The following is a 16,930-nucleotide window of genomic DNA, read 5'->3' as shown; positions in this document are numbered from 1 at the left end:
GACAGTTCACCAAAGGCAGGTCTGATATACCTCCACGCCCTTATCCAGACGCCCGAACTCCCTGCCCTTCTCAAGACCCTGATTCTTCCCAACCTCACCCAGAATATCGTGCACCACCACCTCTATAGGGAGGACTTTCTTCCGCAGGGTAATCTGACACCGTGCATTCCATGTGAAGTAACGAACAATTATACTAACTAAAAAAAGTGTATCCAAATCAAAGTCCCAGCGAGCTGGGAATGCCCCGTACACCCACTCTGCATAACTCATGCAATAGAGAAAGGGGATGCCCAGAACCCTCCCCACCCTTTTATACACCTCTATGTTAAAGGGACACTGAAGCAGAAAGTGGTCCATAGACTCCACTTTACCAACACACTCTGCTCTAGGACAATCCCAATCATCCACAGGGCGGGGCTTCAGGTTCCCTTTTACATAGAGCCTTCCATGGAAAGCGAGCCAGGCTTGATCCCTAAACTTCAAAGGGATTCTCTCCAGGTTAATTAAACGCAATCCCTCCCTCATTACAGAGCCAAGCAATCCTTTAAGGTCAGTGACACACTGAAAGCATAAGCCAAAATCCTCTCACCCAGAAGCTTCCTGGGAAGGGACCTGATATCCTCCACTGTCACCTGCCACTGCTGAAGTATTTTCAGACATGGGGCAACATAAGCCAGAAGCTTGCCATATCGGACTCTCAGACTTTTCACTGGCCCGCCATCTTCCCAGCAACGCAGAAAATTGGTGGGTCTCCTCACCACCACAGTCCATGGTGTGCATATAGTGAGGAGATGATGTGCTGTAACCTTCAGCAACCAATCTGTGAGCAGTAAGGATGGGCAGTAAACTTTAGCAACCAATCAGTGAGTGTGGACCTGTTCTTTATGTTTATGTTATTACAGGATAAGTTCACCTCTTGTCATAAAATAATAAATGCACATTTTTTAGCAGGTAAAAAAAATGTGCATTTATTATATTTTGTTGCAGGAGCCTGTAAAGCATTGCACCAACCATCAGTAGATCACTGGTGCCATGCACGTCTCCTGCAGACCTGTCAGTATATCTGCTTGCCCATATGGGATGTACAGGCAAGCAGATTTGCTAACAGAAAGAATCAATTAGCCACTTGCCTACTGGGCACTTCTATCCCCTTCCTGTGTAATGAAATTTTATAATTAAATTACCTAATTACATTTTGAGGACACATTAGGTGTAGATTCATTATTACTGCTTAGTAGTTGTAAACAGAAACTGTAGAATTGATTAAAGCCAAACTCTGGGCTTTTGTTTTTTAAAGGACCCCAGGCAGAGGTTACAGCGGAACTAAAGTTCTGCTATTATACAATGTGAGCACGCATGCATTTTATTGCAGAAGAGGCATACAATGTCTCTTCTACAATAAAACATACCTTCCTGCCTGTTCACAGTGACCCCCAGCCTGTAAACTGAGCTGCATATGCACAGCTCAGCTTAAGGTGACCATCCTGATCCTGTGTGCTTGTATGGCATGTAGAACAGTGACTTCATCTCGCGCAGACCAGTAAAGATAGTTGAAACCTGGCACCGGTGGGGGAGCGTTGGTAAGGTGAGTATCTTCCCACCCGAAAAAAAAAATAAAAAGCTTGAGCTGCAATACTCACCCATGAATCCAGAGCTGTACTCCACACGTATTTCTTCTCCATCACAAGACGTACTCACTCTTCCAAGGAAGGACTGTGAATACAGGGCGTCATGGCACCACCCTTTAAGCATGGCACCCTGCATTCACAATGTATTGCTGCAGAGAGTGGAGCTAATGCCAACATGTTAATACTTCAGTCTGCAAGAGGACTGTGAGCTATAGCACTTGTGTAAATACACCACTATGAAAAGCTGAGGTGTGAAGGGGGCCCAAAGGATTTGTTAATCAATGCATAATTGGGGTATTTTATATCTCCCTTCACTTTAAACCTACGTGCTAATTGAATTTCACATCCAATATATATATATATGTATTCATTCATGTTAAAGTGTTTGTAAAGTCTCAATTTTATTTTTTAGAATTGCACAGAGCAGCCCCAATCCTCCTTTTCTGGGGTCCCCCACCGGCTTTCCTGGCTATTCCTCTTCTCAGTGTACCACTTCCTATTGTGGTGCACTTGTGGGCTTGATCCTGAGCTGTGCTGCTGGCTTCAAAGACAGACAGCACAGCGTGGCCTGGTCCCCCGCTCCCTCGCCACAGGATTTGACTGACAGCAGTGGGAACCAATGGCTCCCGCTGCCTCAGCAAAGCCTGTGAGAGTGGGGAGAGCTGTTACAGACAGGCACAGTGCTGGATCAAGTGAGGACTCAAGTAAGTATGAGGGGTTGGGTGAGGGGGTGATACTAGTACTTAACCACTTCATGTCCAGACACTTTTACCCCCTTCTTGCCCAGGCCAATTTTCAGCTTTCAGCGCTATCGCAGTTTGAATGACAATTGCGCGGTAATGCAACATTGTACCCATATGAAATTGTTATAATTTTTTTTCACACAAATAGAGCTTTCTTTTGGTGGTATTTAATCGCCACTGGGTGTTTTATTGTTTGCACTATAAACAAAAACAAAGCAAAACATTTGAAAAAATAAAAGATTTTCTTTGTTTCTATTATAAAATTTTGCAAACAGGTAAGTTTTCTCCATCACTGATGTGCGTTGATGAGGCTGTACTGATAGGCAGCACTGATGGGCACTGATAGGCAGCACTGATGGGCACTGATGAGGTGGCATGAATAATCAGCACTGATGGGCATTGATAGGAGGCAGTGATAGGCGGCATTGATAGGTGACACTGATAGACGGCACTGATGGGCAGCACTGATGGGTAGCACTGATGGGTGGCACTGCAGGGCACAGGTGGACGGCACTGATGGGCACTGATCATCAGGGCACTGAACATCAGTGCCCTGATGATCAGTGTCGATCCCTTCGCTGACAATTGCTGGTTCTTGGCAGTACTTTCCTCACACTGTGACAGCGTGAGGAAAGTGCAGCTGACAAGCGGCAGCTGTATTTACCCAGTGATTGCTATGTCATTGGACACAGCTGATCACGTGGTAAAAAGGCTGCCGTGATTGGCCGTTTACCATATCACGTGATCAGCTGTGTCCGTGGCGATCATCGGGGGCACACAGGGGGACGTGTTCTGGAATGATGTCCATGGACGTCGTCCCAGAACTACACAAACGCGCTGTAGCCGTCCCTGGGCTATAGCGCGGTTGGGAACTGGTTAACTACCACGGTGCTTCACAACGTGTGTGTGTTTGTTTCTTGGGATGTTGGGGTGGAGAGCAAAATTGCATTGGGGGTAGGGGGCCCAAAAATGTTTGCCCAGGGTCCAATCCATATTAAAGATGATGTGATGTGAGGGGGTTTGAATCGGAGAAAAAACTCTCTTCTTTCATAGCAGAGGTGAGCAGTAATGACTAAGCCTCGCTTAGCAAAGTGCTAGCAATGTCCTGAGGGTATTCCAGTCAGTCTTCAGGATGTATGTAAATAACCTATGCCTATAGCAAGGGCATTATTCAACTTAAGTCAAAGCTGCAGGTTTTTTTTTATCTACAAACACCCCTTACCTGCATAGACAGTTTTTTTTTTAAAGCTGAACTAACCCTTTTAAAAATCACGTGTAGCACTCACTCCTTTAGAGGTCGCTGAGTTTGATTGGGTCCCCCTAAGCTCTGCAAGGCAAGACAACACACATTTCCCACATTTTCACACAAAGAGTCAGTAAAACAGTCCTTGAGCTGTTTTTTGTTGTTTTTATTGAGGGGTTAACAACTTGGATGGGGTCTAGGGGTATATGGGATGCCCAAGGAGCTGCAAACGTGAAGACAAACTTCTTAGCAAACTGTACACCATACAAAAATGTGGATCAACAAAACAGCACTATCTCATTAAGAAGCACTGAAGTCCCCTTGATGTACCGCCTCAGATCCCAGATGAATCTTTCTTCCTTCACCCAGCTGCACTGAGGGTATCCCTGGGCAAAGAATTCCAAGATCTGCCACTTAAGTAGTCCTGGATGAAAACTAGTTGGGTCTTGCACCTGATTGCACCCTTTATCTTACCCAAGGGGTGCAGAAGTACTCACACTGTCCTGTCCTATTAGCTTGGTGGGTTGCAGTTGCTTTCAGGTCTTACGCTGGGCTGGCTCCTTCCCTGCTAATAGGATTGTCCTCCCTAGGAGACTTGGCACAGTGGAGATCCTTTTGTCCAGCAACCAACCTGTAGGTAGGCCCCCAATCCCTGGGCCCCCCCTCTTAGTATCCACTCTCCAGCACCTTCCTTCAGTCTATCTTCCACCCGACTCTCCTTGCTGCACAGGCTCTGTCATATTTAAGGGTTACCCTTGGCCACCATTCTTGGCCTCTTGCTTGTGGATCGTCCAAGTTCCCCTAAACATGCAAACATGGGCCTCCTCCCCTCCTCTGTCCCCTCCCAAAAAGGGCCAGAGGTTTCTGGAAGGGTGGGAGGGCTCCAGAAGCCCTGACCGTAGAGCCTCCCAGCCTGTTCTGAGGTGAACCTGTTACCTCACCCCCAAGCTGACTTATCCCAGGCTTCTACCAAGCCTCTAACTAGCTAAGCTAGAGGGTGCTACATATGTTAGTACTAAGGCATGTAAGGTTTCTTTTGCTATATCGTGAAACAGATGTATTTTCCACCCACCACAAAAACCACCACGTTAGACTTTCAAACACCTCCCCTCTTTCCTTGTTTATGACTGGCTGCAGTTGCTCATCTGCCAAAAATACTCTCTCAGAACAAAAAGTTGAACTGGTCCTGACATTTGCACCACCATTATCCAAAAGCACCTTTGTAGGAAACAGAATGACAGTTGTATAATGTAATGTCAAACAGTCTTACTGAAATTAATCGCATTGTGGGTCTTAGATTTTTAAAGGTTTAATGTAGAAGAGATAAAATGCTTAGTCTTGCAAAATGAATACTCATTTGATTTCGTTTTTCAAAACTAGCTAAATGCACATGACTCTGGTACACTATACACACCCATCTTCCCCAGTATATCATTCAATGTAAAATATATTGCTAAGTGTTTTTGCACTTCATAATTCATCAGTGCTCTTTGCATTGCATCCCTATATCAGCTCAATTAGACGTCTTGTAATTCTTTTATCAGGTAAATGTCCCACACAGTGGCACACATACTATATCAAGCAGCTAGGCTCATAGATGTATGCAAGATTTATCTTACCTTGCGCTGGCAGAAGATGGAGCAGTAATTTACTTTGTGGCATCCAGTACATTCATTAAGGGCTTCTCTTCCACAGTTAACACAGGACTGCTAAATGCAGAGCAAGCCAAAAGAGTTAGAATGCCAGAGATACAATGTTATATGGGCATCCTAAAACCATCATACCTATGCCTGATTTAATAAGTTACAAAAACCACCCAGTAGCCCAGCTATGGACAGTAGGTTTCATAGGGGGAGATTTACTAAAACTGGGGCTTTCAGAATCTGTTGCAGCTGTGCATGGTAGCCAATCAGCTTCTAATTTCAGCTTGTTCAATTAAGCTTTGGCAATAAAACTTGGAAGGTGTTTGGTTTCTATGCAAAGTTGCACCAAATTTTGTACTCACCAGTTTTAGTAAATACAACCCATAGTCTCATAGACTCTAAACCAATCCCATCAGGTGGACAACATAGTCTTGTCTTTTATCTGCATACTATAGTTATGTCTGTAGGTTAATTATTATTATTATTATACAGTATTTATAAAGCGCCAATAGTTCGCTCAGCGCTGTACATTATAAAGGGGGACAGACCATGTGACAGAACAATACCAATACAATGCAAAACATGAGGGGATCGAGGGCCCTGCTCTTTCAAGCTTACAATCTAGGAGGGAGGGTTAATAGTTGGCGATCTGTCTTCCCGCTAATCTAAATAAATAAATCAACACAAGCCAACATTTCAAATAGTAAGGAGAAGACTACAGAGCAGACCCTAAAATAATTTTCATGTCTTAGGGGTCGATGGCCATACAGACAGCAGAAAGATCATTGGTGTCCTGCAGCTGGCTTTGCCAAGTGGCACTGGTCCTGAAACTATGCAGGCAACATCAATCATAATAGCTGCTTCCATCAGGACCGCCTCACCCAAGTGTTTTGCTTTGAGAAAAAGTCCTTCTGCTTTGCAGGAAAGAAAATCAAGAATACCCTTATGGAAGGTATGAAGAAATACACAAAAGTAGAGTCCTAAGGGAGTGAGGGGGATCCCTAACTTTGAAGAGTGACATTCCCATCCAGCTCTGAATCCAATTAAAGGGACACAAGCCTTATATGACCTCACTTAACGGTTTGGTCCTATATACCAGGTGAGAGCACAGCCTGTGAAGGTGCAGATTTCATTGATATCACAACTTATTATTGGTGGATTGCACACAAATCATTTCTGTTACATCACCAGAAGGAGTGTGAAGTCACGGATTGAATAAGGACATTTTTTGCTGCAATAGTGTTATTGTAATTTTACACAGAATTTGTTTTGGATTGAACTTTGGTTTTGTCATCACATATTTTGATTGTCAGTGGAGCATGACGCTATTATATATTTTTGGATATGCTATCACATGTTGGTATGAGTATGTGTAATGTGTAGGCAACCTACTAATTTTATTTTAATTTATTAATATTCACAGCACATGATTGGTTTAACACATTAAGAGACTTATTTTCATACCATAGTAGCTCACAAGATCTCACTCATTAACCCCTTGGGGCCGGCGCCTCCCGGCCCTTTAAGGGTTTCAGAAGCTGTGAGGCGGGGCAGGGTTTTAAGGTCACGTGACCGCCGTGATTCGCCGACATGGCAGTCATATGATCGGGAAAGGTCCTGATTGATAGAGGAGATCGGGACCTTTCCATGAGTACCGGACATGTGTGCTAGGAGCACGCAGGGTGCGCGCTCTCAACACATATGTTTTTCTTAATTGCACGCAAATGTGCAGCCGCTCAACGTCAAGGCCCAGAAGCCAGGAGGCCGCACATTTGCGTACGGCTGGCACGAAGAGGTTAAGAATGCAGGCAACATCAGCCATAGCCCAGGGAACCCCTGGTAACCTGTGGAGGAACCTTAGGCTTTCACCTAATCCTGGTTAGGAATGTTGGCTGTAGAGGTTTATCTTCTAATTTCAGGTACTGAAATTCTTTCTCACCTCTCCTTCTTACACCTCAAACCTGTTATCTTGCAATTCCCTGGATTAGGCTCCACTGATACTTCAGCCCAGGGCAGGATCTAGCCTGTCTGATCTGAGGGTGCAGTAATAAAGAAGAAAAGTCAGGGGGGTCATACTGTCAATTGGTGCATAGGAGCTTCGGTGCATTATTTGGTGGAGAACCAATGGATTGGGAGCTCATATCAGCCCGTGGGTCAGGGGCAGCAGTGCCTGCTTTGCAAAATTGCAACGTTAGCCAAAGAAAGCACACTTCTATGTGTGCAGAGACTTTTGATGTCTCTCCAGAGTCCAGTCCTTGTCCCTTCCATTTTCCACCTCTCTATAGCCTCTGCAGCCTCCCTTCACTATTTTTCTGTCTCCACCAAAGTACAGCCCTATTAAATCAAAATCCCCACCCCCCATTCTTCTGTTGCTCCAAGGTACAGCCTCAAATCAACACCCCCTTCCCCCCCATTTTGTCTACTCAAAATCCAGCCCTTCCCTGTTTTTCTGGCTCTTCAAAGTCCAGACCCAATTTTCTGTTTTTCCACAGCTCGGCTCCCACTTGTTTTTCTGTCTCTCCAAATCCAGCCCCCCCCCCCCCATTTTTTTGTCTCTTCAAAGTCCATATCCAGCATCCTTGTATTTCTGTCTCAGCAAAGTCCAGCCACCTATTTTTGACTCTAGCCTTAAAGTCCAGCCCTCCCCTGTTTTTCAGTCTCTACAAAGTCCAGTCCCCTCTCCCTATTTTTCTTTCTCTTCAAAGTCTAGCCCCTATTTTTTACTGTAGCCCCAATATCCAGTCCTCCCCTGTTTTTCTGCCTTTCCAAAGTCCAGTCCCCATTTTTCTGTTTCTCCACAGTTCGACCCCCACCTGTTTTTCTGTCTCTCCAAACTCTCCAAATCAATCCCTCCCCCCCCATTTTTTTGTCTCTCCAAAGTCCATATCCAGCTTCCCTGTGTTTTTGTCTCTCCAAAGTCCAGTCCTCTTCCCCCTATTTTTTTGTCTCTCCAAAGTCTAGCCCCCTATTTTTGACTCTAGCCTTAAAATCCAGCCCTCCCTTGTTTTTCTGTATTTCCAAGGTCCAGCCCCATTTTTACGTTTCTCCACAGTTTGGCCTCCACCTGTTTTTCTGTCTCTACGAATCCAGCCCACCTATTTTTTTTGTTTCTTCCAAGTCCAAAACAGCTTCCCTGTTTTTCTGTCTTTCCAAAGTCCAGCCCCCTCCCCCTATTTTTGTGTCTCTCCAAAGTCCAGCCCCCTTCCCCCTATTTTTGTGTCTCTCCAAAGTCTAGCCCCCTTCCCCCTATTTTCTGTCTCTCCAAAGTCCAGCCCCCTGCCCCTATTTTCTGTCTCTCCAAAGTCCAGCCCCCTGCCCCTATTTTTCTGTTGCTCCAAAGTCCAGCCCCCTTCCCCCTATTTTTGTGTCTCTCCAAAGTCCAGCCCCCTTCCCCCTATTTTCTGTCTCTCCAAAGTCCAGCCCCCTGCCCCTATTTTTCTGTCGCTCCAAAGTCCAGCCCCCTGCCCCTATTTTTGTGTCTCTCCAAAGTCCAGCCCCCTGCCCCTATTTTTGTGTCTCTCCAAAGTCCAGCCCCCTTCCCCCTATTTTCTGTCTCTCCAAAGTCCAGCCCCCTTCCCCCTATTTTTCTGTCGCTCCAAAGTCCAGCCCCCTGCCCCTATTTTTGTGTCTCTCCAAAGTCCAGCCCCCTGCCCCTATTTTTCTGTCGCTCCAAAGTCCAGCCCCCTTCCCCCTATTTTCTGTCTCTCCAAAGTCCAGCCCCCTTCCCCCTATTTTCTGTCTCTCCAAAGTCCAGCCCCCTGCCCCTATTTTTCTGTCGCTCCAAAGTCCAGCCCCCTGCCCCTATTTTTGTGTCTCTCCAAAGTCCTGCCCCCTGCCCCTATTTTTGTGTCTCTCCAAAGTCCAGCCCCCTTCCCCCTATTTTCTGTCTCTCCAAAGTCCAGCCCCCTGCCCCTATTTTTCTGTCGCTCCAAAGTCCAGCCCCCTGCCCCTATTTTTGTGTCTCTCCAAAGTCCAGCCCCCTGCCCCTATTTTTCTGTCGCTCCAAAGTCCAGCCCCCTTCCCCCTATTTTCTGTCTCTCCAAAGTCCAGCCCCCTTCCCCCTATTTTTGTGTCTCTCCAAAGTCCAGCCCCCTTCCCCCTATTTTCTGTCTCTCCAAAGTCCAGCCCCCTTCCCCCTATTTTCTGTCTCTCCAAAGTCCAGCCCCCTGCCCCTATTTTTGTGTCTCTCCAAAGTCCAGCCCCCTTCCCCCTATTTTTCTGTCGCTCCAAAGTCCAGCCCCCTGCCCCTATTTTTGTGTCTCTCCAAAGTCCAGCCCCCTGCCCCTATTTTTCTGTCGCTCCAAAGTCCAGCCCCCTTCCCCCTATTTTCTGTCTCTCCAAAGTCCAGCCCCCTTCCCCCTATTTTCTGTCTCTCCAAAGTCCAGCCCCCTGCCCCTATTTTTCTGTCGCTCCAAAGTCCAGCCCCCTGCCCCTATTTTTGTGTCTCTCCAAAGTCCAGCCCCCTGCCCCTATTTTTGTGTCTCTCCAAAGTCCAGCCCCCTTCCCCCTATTTTCTGTCTCTCCAAAGTCCAGCCCCCTGCCCCTATTTTTCTGTCGCTCCAAAGTCCAGCCCCCTGCCCCTATTTTTGTGTCTCTCCAAAGTCCAGCCCCCTGCCCCTATTTTTCTGTCGCTCCAAAGTCCAGCCCCCTTCCCCCTATTTTCTGTCTCTCCAAAGTCCAGCCCCCTTCCCCCTATTTTTGTGTCTCTCCAAAGTCCAGCCCCCTTCCCCCTATTTTCTGTCTCTCCAAAGTCCAGCCCCCTTCCCCCTATTTTCTGTCTCTCCAAAGTCCAGCCCCCTGCCCCTATTTTTCTGTCGCTTCAAAGTCCAGCCCCCTTCCCCCTATTTTTGTGTCTCTCCAAAGTCCAGCCCCCTTCCCCCTATTTTCTGTCTCTCCAAAGTCCAGCCCCCTGCCCCTATTTTTCTGTCGCTCCAAAGTCCAGCCCCCTGCCCCTATTTTTGTGTCTCTCCAAAGTCCAGCCCCCTGCCCCTATTTTTGTGTCTCTCCAAAGTCCAGCCCCCTTCCCCCTATTTTCTGTCTCTCCAAAGTCCAGCCCCCTGCCCCTATTTTTCTGTCGCTCCAAAGTCCAGCCCCCTGCCCCTATTTTTGTGTCTCTCCAAAGTCCAGCCCCCTGCCCCTATTTTTCTGTCGCTCCAAAGTCCAGCCCCCTTCCCCCTATTTTCTGTCTCTCCAAAGTCCAGCCCCCTTCCCCCTATTTTTGTGTCTCTCCAAAGTCCAGCCCCCTTCCCCCTATTTTTGTGTCTCTCCAAAGTCCAGCCCCCTTCCCCCTATTTTCTGTCTCTCCAAAGTCCAGCCCCCTTCCCCCTATTTTCTGTCTCTCCAAAGTCCAGCCCCCTGCCCCTATTTTTCTGTCGCTTCAAAGTCCAGCCCCCTTCCCCCTATTTTTGTGTCTCTCCAAAGTCCAGCCCCCTTCCCCCTATTTTTGTGTCTCTCCAAAGTCCAGCCCCCTTCCCCCTATTTTTGTGTCTCTCCAAAGTCCAGCCCCCTTCCCCCTATTTTTGTGTCTCTCCAAAGTCCAGCCCCCTTCCCCCTATTTTCTGTCTCTCCAAAGTCCAGCCCCCTGCCCCTATTTTTGTGTCTCTCCAAAGTCCAGCCCCCTTCCCCCTATTTTCTGTCTCTCCAAAGTCCAGCCCCCTGCCCCTATTTTTGTGTCTCTCCAAAGTCCAGCCCCCTGCCCCTATTTTTGTGTCTCTCCAAAGTCCAGCCCCCTTCCCCCTATTTTCTGTCTCTCCAAAGTCCAGCCCCCTTCCCCCTATTTTCTGTCTCTCCAAAGTCCAGGCTCCCAACATTTTCTGTCTCCCCACATTTCAGCCCACCCTTATTTTCTGCCTCACAGCAACAATAGTGCAGCTACAATAGACAGCTCTGTGCTGGGAGTTAGGAGAAGTGTGCAAAGCAGGTTGTATCTGGGAGGACTTGGGGGGCCTAGTGTGGCAGGGGAGAGAGAAGTAGCTTGCAGCATCAAGCACAGTGTCAATGGCAGCCTGGAGGTGTAGATCTGAAATCTGGGGGGGGCTCACAGCCCATCCTATCAACCCCTTGATCTGGTCCTGCTTTAACAGTGCTTCAACCTTTTCCCTCTAACATCTCTGGCATCTATCAGAGACCAAAGTTTCTAGTTATGCGCTTTTCTAGTTATTCCATTTCTACTATGGCTTTCTGACCACTGCTCTGGCCCCCAGAAGGCACTGATGTTTGCTCTCTACACTCTATACATCTGTCACCAGCCAAACACCAATGTTCTTCCCTGTTCTATCCATATTTCCTCTCTCACAATCACCCATGGTTATCCTAAATGTCCAGTTTCTCCTCTGAACCTTCCAGTATCTTCTGGTGTTTCTCTTTGTCCTCCAATCCATTACCTGTGCTCACATCCACATGTCCTGTTTAGCTCTTTCCCTATCTTGTGTAATCATTGGTTTGGCAGTTCAGGTAAAGATAGCTGAGTTGACACAGTTTTTATCCAGTTAGACACATGTACTGTAACTATGGGTGAAAGAAATTTGAGAGAAGCTGATGCCGCATTTGTCACCTGTAGCTCTTTGTCTCTTGAGCTACTCCTGTGTAAAACCTAATGCTTAATGCACTGAAACTCTCATACTGGGAATAAACTTTTCCATCCCCCTTCCTGGAGTCAGTGACAATAGATGTATATAAGCTGACATAGTCAAATACTCTAATAATAATTTACAGACGTTTATACATTTATCAGTTAGGAAAAGGTTCACAAGGTACACAAGAATAGTACTTGTACTATCCATTAAAAGTGCATAACTAGAAAAGTAAGCAAAATGAGACAAACAAACAATGTATAAAACAACACTAATGAATAAAATGAATAGAGCAGGCAGAAGACTAAGGGTGGAGGAAAGAGTGTGAAGATGTGGAAGTAAAAATTCCTCAAAATAGCAAGACTTAATGATATGCAGAGTGAGAGAGGAGGGATGTGTGACTCTGTGTGAAGATACATTCATAAACCTGTCACACTTCAAGTGTTTTCCTGTGTGAATGTATAATATATATAGGACACACGCATTCTAAAGATAGTACTGTGCATTAATATTCAAAAACGTGTGTTTTCACGTGTAATTTTTCTGTGGAAATACAATTTTCACATATATAGAACAGGCAGACGTCATGGTGTAGAACCCAGGGGTCCTACTAGAGAATAAAATGTCACAATTTAATTTTTTTACTGCAGAACATGCCATTCTCTAGAGACAGCGGAGGAAGAACAGGGCGGAGGGTAGAAAAGTGAAATATAGGCCTTACCCTAAGTAATATCTCATGCTTCCCATCAATTTCTTCCGTCTGCTGAAACAAATGACTTGGAAACTGCATGGAAATAAATGTTAATATAATAAATAAGGTTAAATGGTATAGCACATTAGATACTGCCCTACAGAATCTTTTACCACTATGAAATATTTGAATTCTACCTTCAGTTACTTAGCTAAATGCAATTATGATTGCACCTATGCTTTGCATCTATGTTTTGCCATTGGAGATCAAAGAGGAGAGCAGAAGAATGGGTGGTGAGACAGGACAGTATAAACACTTTTCTATTGCAGGTTGTGTATTTTTTTTCACTTTCCATAGGTTTTTTATTATTTTTTTAGTAAAGTACAAATACCTCACCTAAGCAGAAGGGAGGAGAAAAGAACATATAACAATTCCAACAACAGAGGCTTCTAGGCACACACCAGTGTAACAAGCAGAAGAAAAGGCACATCAATAAAGTCCTGACATAGCATAAAAGGCCCAGCACATTCAGCCAATAAACTCAACAAAAGAAAAGAAAAAGGAAAAAAAAAGGGGGGTAAAGAGAAAAGAAAAAAGAAAAGAAAGAAAAAAAGGGGGGGGGGAGGAAGTGTGCTCTCATCTAATCTCAGACAAGTAGACTGTCTGACTGTCTGAATCACAGGGATTCCGACAGATATCTGATCCATGGGTCCCAGGTCCTTTCAAAGAGGGTCATCTTATCTTGTAGGATCCCTGACAGGTGTTCATTTGTCATGATCCATGTCAACTTGGCCCTCAAAAGATAAAATGGAATCACAGGAGACTTCCAAGACCGTGCAATGGAAATTCTAGCTGCCGTAAAAATAAAAGTTATCATTGTCGCACTGGTCTCAGCGTCCCCTCCACTGGGCTTTTCAGTAGGACCTGTTGAGGGCTTTTATTGAGATTAATTTGGGTGAGAGAATAGACAAACCTATATGTGCGTATCCAGTTGTTTTTTTTTTCAATAAGGGACATGAGTCACTGCCAGAGCCATTTTTGCAAACTCAAACATTTGGGGGGTGGGGGGGGGGTGAGGGGGATTTTAACTGCTTGGGTGTAACTTTAATTTATTACACTTTTTTTGTTTTTACCTCTTTTTAAACTTTTTTTTTAATCACATGTTCTTCTCTGGGTAACTGCATTTATCTGCTACCTCCACTCTTAACCAGACAAACGCATTGACTCCTGTTAAATTCTCAACAAATGTTGTAATTATATCTGTGTATCTGTTGACTTGTCCTCACCTCTAGGTGCACTCAGGTTTATGACTGTGGCCTGGTTCCTAAGAAACATCCCCCCCTATTCATGTGAGCCTTATCAGCTTCTAATTGGGGCGGAGTTGAATGCTCATTTGAGCATCTCCCTATAAATTTAGTTCAGCTCATGGGGGAGATCTCTGATGGGGGGCACAGTCTCTGATGGGGGTGCTGCTTACGATGGAGTGTGGCTTTGAATGAGTGCAGAGCAGTTAAACACAGCAGTGAGTGCGGCTTTGAATGAGTGCAGAGCAGTTAAACACAGCAGTGAGTGCGGCTTTGAATGAGTGCAGAGCAGTTAAACACAGCAGTTGAACTAAAGCAGGAGAACTTAAGCAGCAGGAAGACACAACAACAGCAAGAAACTCTACTGCATGCTGGACAGACTGCAAGGAAACACCCTGGGAAATATCTTTTACATACCTGAGTCCCACTCAGTGTACCTTTTATATAATACGCCCCTCTTCTCCTCTTCATATTACTATCCTCTGTTCCCAAATCTCATTTCTTTACCCCTCTGCTCCACCCCAAAACTTGTACATCTACCCCTCATTGCTATCATCTCCCTACTATTGCTTTCATCACCTCCCCAAAATGCCTCTTCCACTCCTCCTTCTCATTTTCCTCTCCTCTGTTCCCAAAATCCATTCACTATATCCCTCTGCTCCTCCCAAACATTTGTATATTGTGCCCTCACTGCTTCCCTCACCCCTCTATGGCACCTACCACCTCCTCCTATTACTCCACTCTCCCACTGACCCGAACACCTCCACTAGTAGTTTCTCACGCTCCTGCACATCCCGCTCCCATGCCACCTTTCTCACCCTTCTCCTCCTCATAACCGCGGGGGACATCTCCCCGAATCCTGGCCCTCCACCACCTCCCTCACCCACACAAAACCCTCCCGCCTCCACGTCCTGCCGCAACCCCCGCAACTTAGTATCTGTCCCCCTGCTCCCTAAAATCTCCCCCCCGTTTTCATGTGCACTCCTGAACGCCCGATCGGTGTGCAACAAGCTTACCGCCATCCACGACCTCTTTGTTTCCCGCTCCCTCAACCTCCTAGCGATCACGGAAACCTGGATCCAGCCCACTGACTCTACCTCCCCTGCTGCACTCTCCTACGGCGGTCTCACCTGGACCCACTCACCCAGGCCCAACGGTCGTAAAGGTGGTGGGGTTGGCCTGCTCCTGTCACCGCTGAGCACCTTCCGAGTCCTCCCAAACCCCCCCTCCCTATCCTTCTCCTCCTTCGAGGCCCACTGCGTCCGACTATTCTCCCCAACCCCCCTGAAGATTGCTGTGATATACCGGCCTCCTGGATCCATACCCCGCTTCCTGGAAGACTTCTCCTCCTGGCTACCCTTCTTCCTCTCCTCTGAGCTACCCACTATCATCCTTGGGGATTTCAACATCCCTGTCAACCTCGACAACCCGGACACAGCCCGTCTCCTCCACTTAACCTCCTCCTTTGCACTTGCACAGTGCATACAATCCACCACCCACTCCGACGGTAATATCCTTGATCTTGTCTTCTCCAACCGCTGCGCTCCCCACAACCTCACTAACACCCCCTTCCCTCTCTCTGACCACAACCTGATTACCTTCTCTATCTCCTCATCCTCCAACGCCTACCCCTCCAAATGTCACACTACTACCAGCCGTAACCTTCGCAACCTTAACCCTGCCTCCCTCCACTCCGCAGTTGATCAACTCCATGACCGCATCCTCCCCCTGTCCTGCCCCGACTTGGCTATGACCGCCTACAACAATGCGCTGTCAACAGCCCTTGACTCACTAGCGCCTTTAACCACACGCAACATCAGACCCCGACCGCTCCAGCCCTGGCAGACTGATCACACCAAAACCCTCAAACGACACAGTCGTGCCCTGGAGCGACTATGGCGCAAAACCAAATCCCAACAAGCCTTCACCCGATACAAATCTGCCTTCCGCACCTACACCTCCTCCCTCCATACTGCCAAACAAGCCTACTTCCTGACCCTCATCAAGGCCCTCTCCTCCAATCCTCGCCGACTCTTCTCCACCTTCAACTCTCTACTCTCGCCACCCCCACCTCCACCCAGCACCTCACTCACTGCCCTTGAGATTGCCAATCACTTCAAAAACAAGATTGACACAATTCGCAAGGACATTGCCGCAACTCACACGCCTTCTCAACCCGTCCCCTCTCACACAGCTACCCCCTCATCCCCCCTCCCCCTCGACATAACCCACAGGGACTTCGTCACTGCTCAAACTCCCTCCAACCCCCTTCCCCCTCACTCAGCTACCCCCTCTACACCCCTCTCCCACGGCCCCACCACTGCTCTGACCTCCTCTCCTACCCCACCCTACATTCCTCATACTGAAGCTCCCCCAACACTCCGCACCTTTGACCTTACTACCATCGAAGAAGTCTCCAAGATCCTCTCTGATGCCTGCCTCACCAGCTGCCCCCTTGACCCTATCCCCTCACAACTCCTACAACCTCCCTTCCCCTCCATCCTACGCTCCCTCACCCACATCTTCAATCTCTCCCTCTCCTCCGGCACTTTCCCTTCCCCTCTAAAACATGCACACATCACCCCCATACTTAAAAAGCCTTCCCTGGACCCCAATGACCCGAACAACCTCAGACCCATCTCCCTGCTCCCATTTACATCTAAACTCCTCGAGCGCCTAGTCTACGCCCGCCTATGCTCTCACCTCAACGACAACAACCTCCTCGATCCCCTACAGTCCGGCTTCCGTCCCCTACACTCCACCGAAACTGCCTTACTCAAACTCTCCAACGACCTGCTAACCGCCAAAGCTAATGGCCACTATTCAGTGCTCCTACTCCTTGACCTCTCTGCGGCCTTTGACACAGTCGACCACCCCCTCCTCCTCAAAAAACTACACTCCCTCGGCCTCAGAGATTCTGCTCTCTCCTGGCTCTCATCCTACCTGTCACAACGCTCTTTCAGCGTTACCTATAATGCCACCACCTCCCTCTCACTCCCCCTCTCTGTTGGGGTCCCTCAAGGCTCTGTCCTCGGGCCCCTTCTCTTCTCCATCTACACCTCCTCCCTTGGCCAACTCATACACTCTCACGGCTTCAACTACCACC

The 16,930-nt window shown here is 47.3% G+C and overlaps 1 protein-coding gene across 2 annotated transcripts in view; it reads right to left on the bottom strand.

The window, feature by feature from the left end:
* DEAF1 (DEAF1 transcription factor) overlaps positions 1-16,930 on the bottom strand; it is a 58,830-nt gene that overhangs the window by 4,816 nt on the left and 37,084 nt on the right. Inside the window, exons 10-11 of one of the 2 annotated variants that reach the window (XM_089653580.1) lie at positions 12,551-12,613; positions 5,234-5,323 (exon numbers count right to left, since the gene is read on the bottom strand). In XM_089653580.1, the coding sequence (XP_089509706.1) occupies positions 5,234-5,323; positions 12,551-12,613 (153 nt within the window). The remainder of the gene's footprint in view (positions 1-5,233; positions 5,324-12,550; positions 12,614-16,930) is intronic. The other variant, XM_089653581.1, reaches the window with a different exon arrangement.

The sequence above is a fragment of the Staurois parvus genome, unplaced genomic scaffold (genome assembly GCF_062004578.1).
Source record: "Staurois parvus isolate SC_StPar_1 unplaced genomic scaffold, SC_StPar_1.0 ptg000715l, whole genome shotgun sequence".
NCBI lineage: Eukaryota > Metazoa > Chordata > Amphibia > Anura > Ranidae > Staurois > Staurois parvus.
The sequence above is the reverse complement of the archived record's forward strand: the minus strand, read 5'-3'. Positions and strand labels throughout refer to the sequence as shown.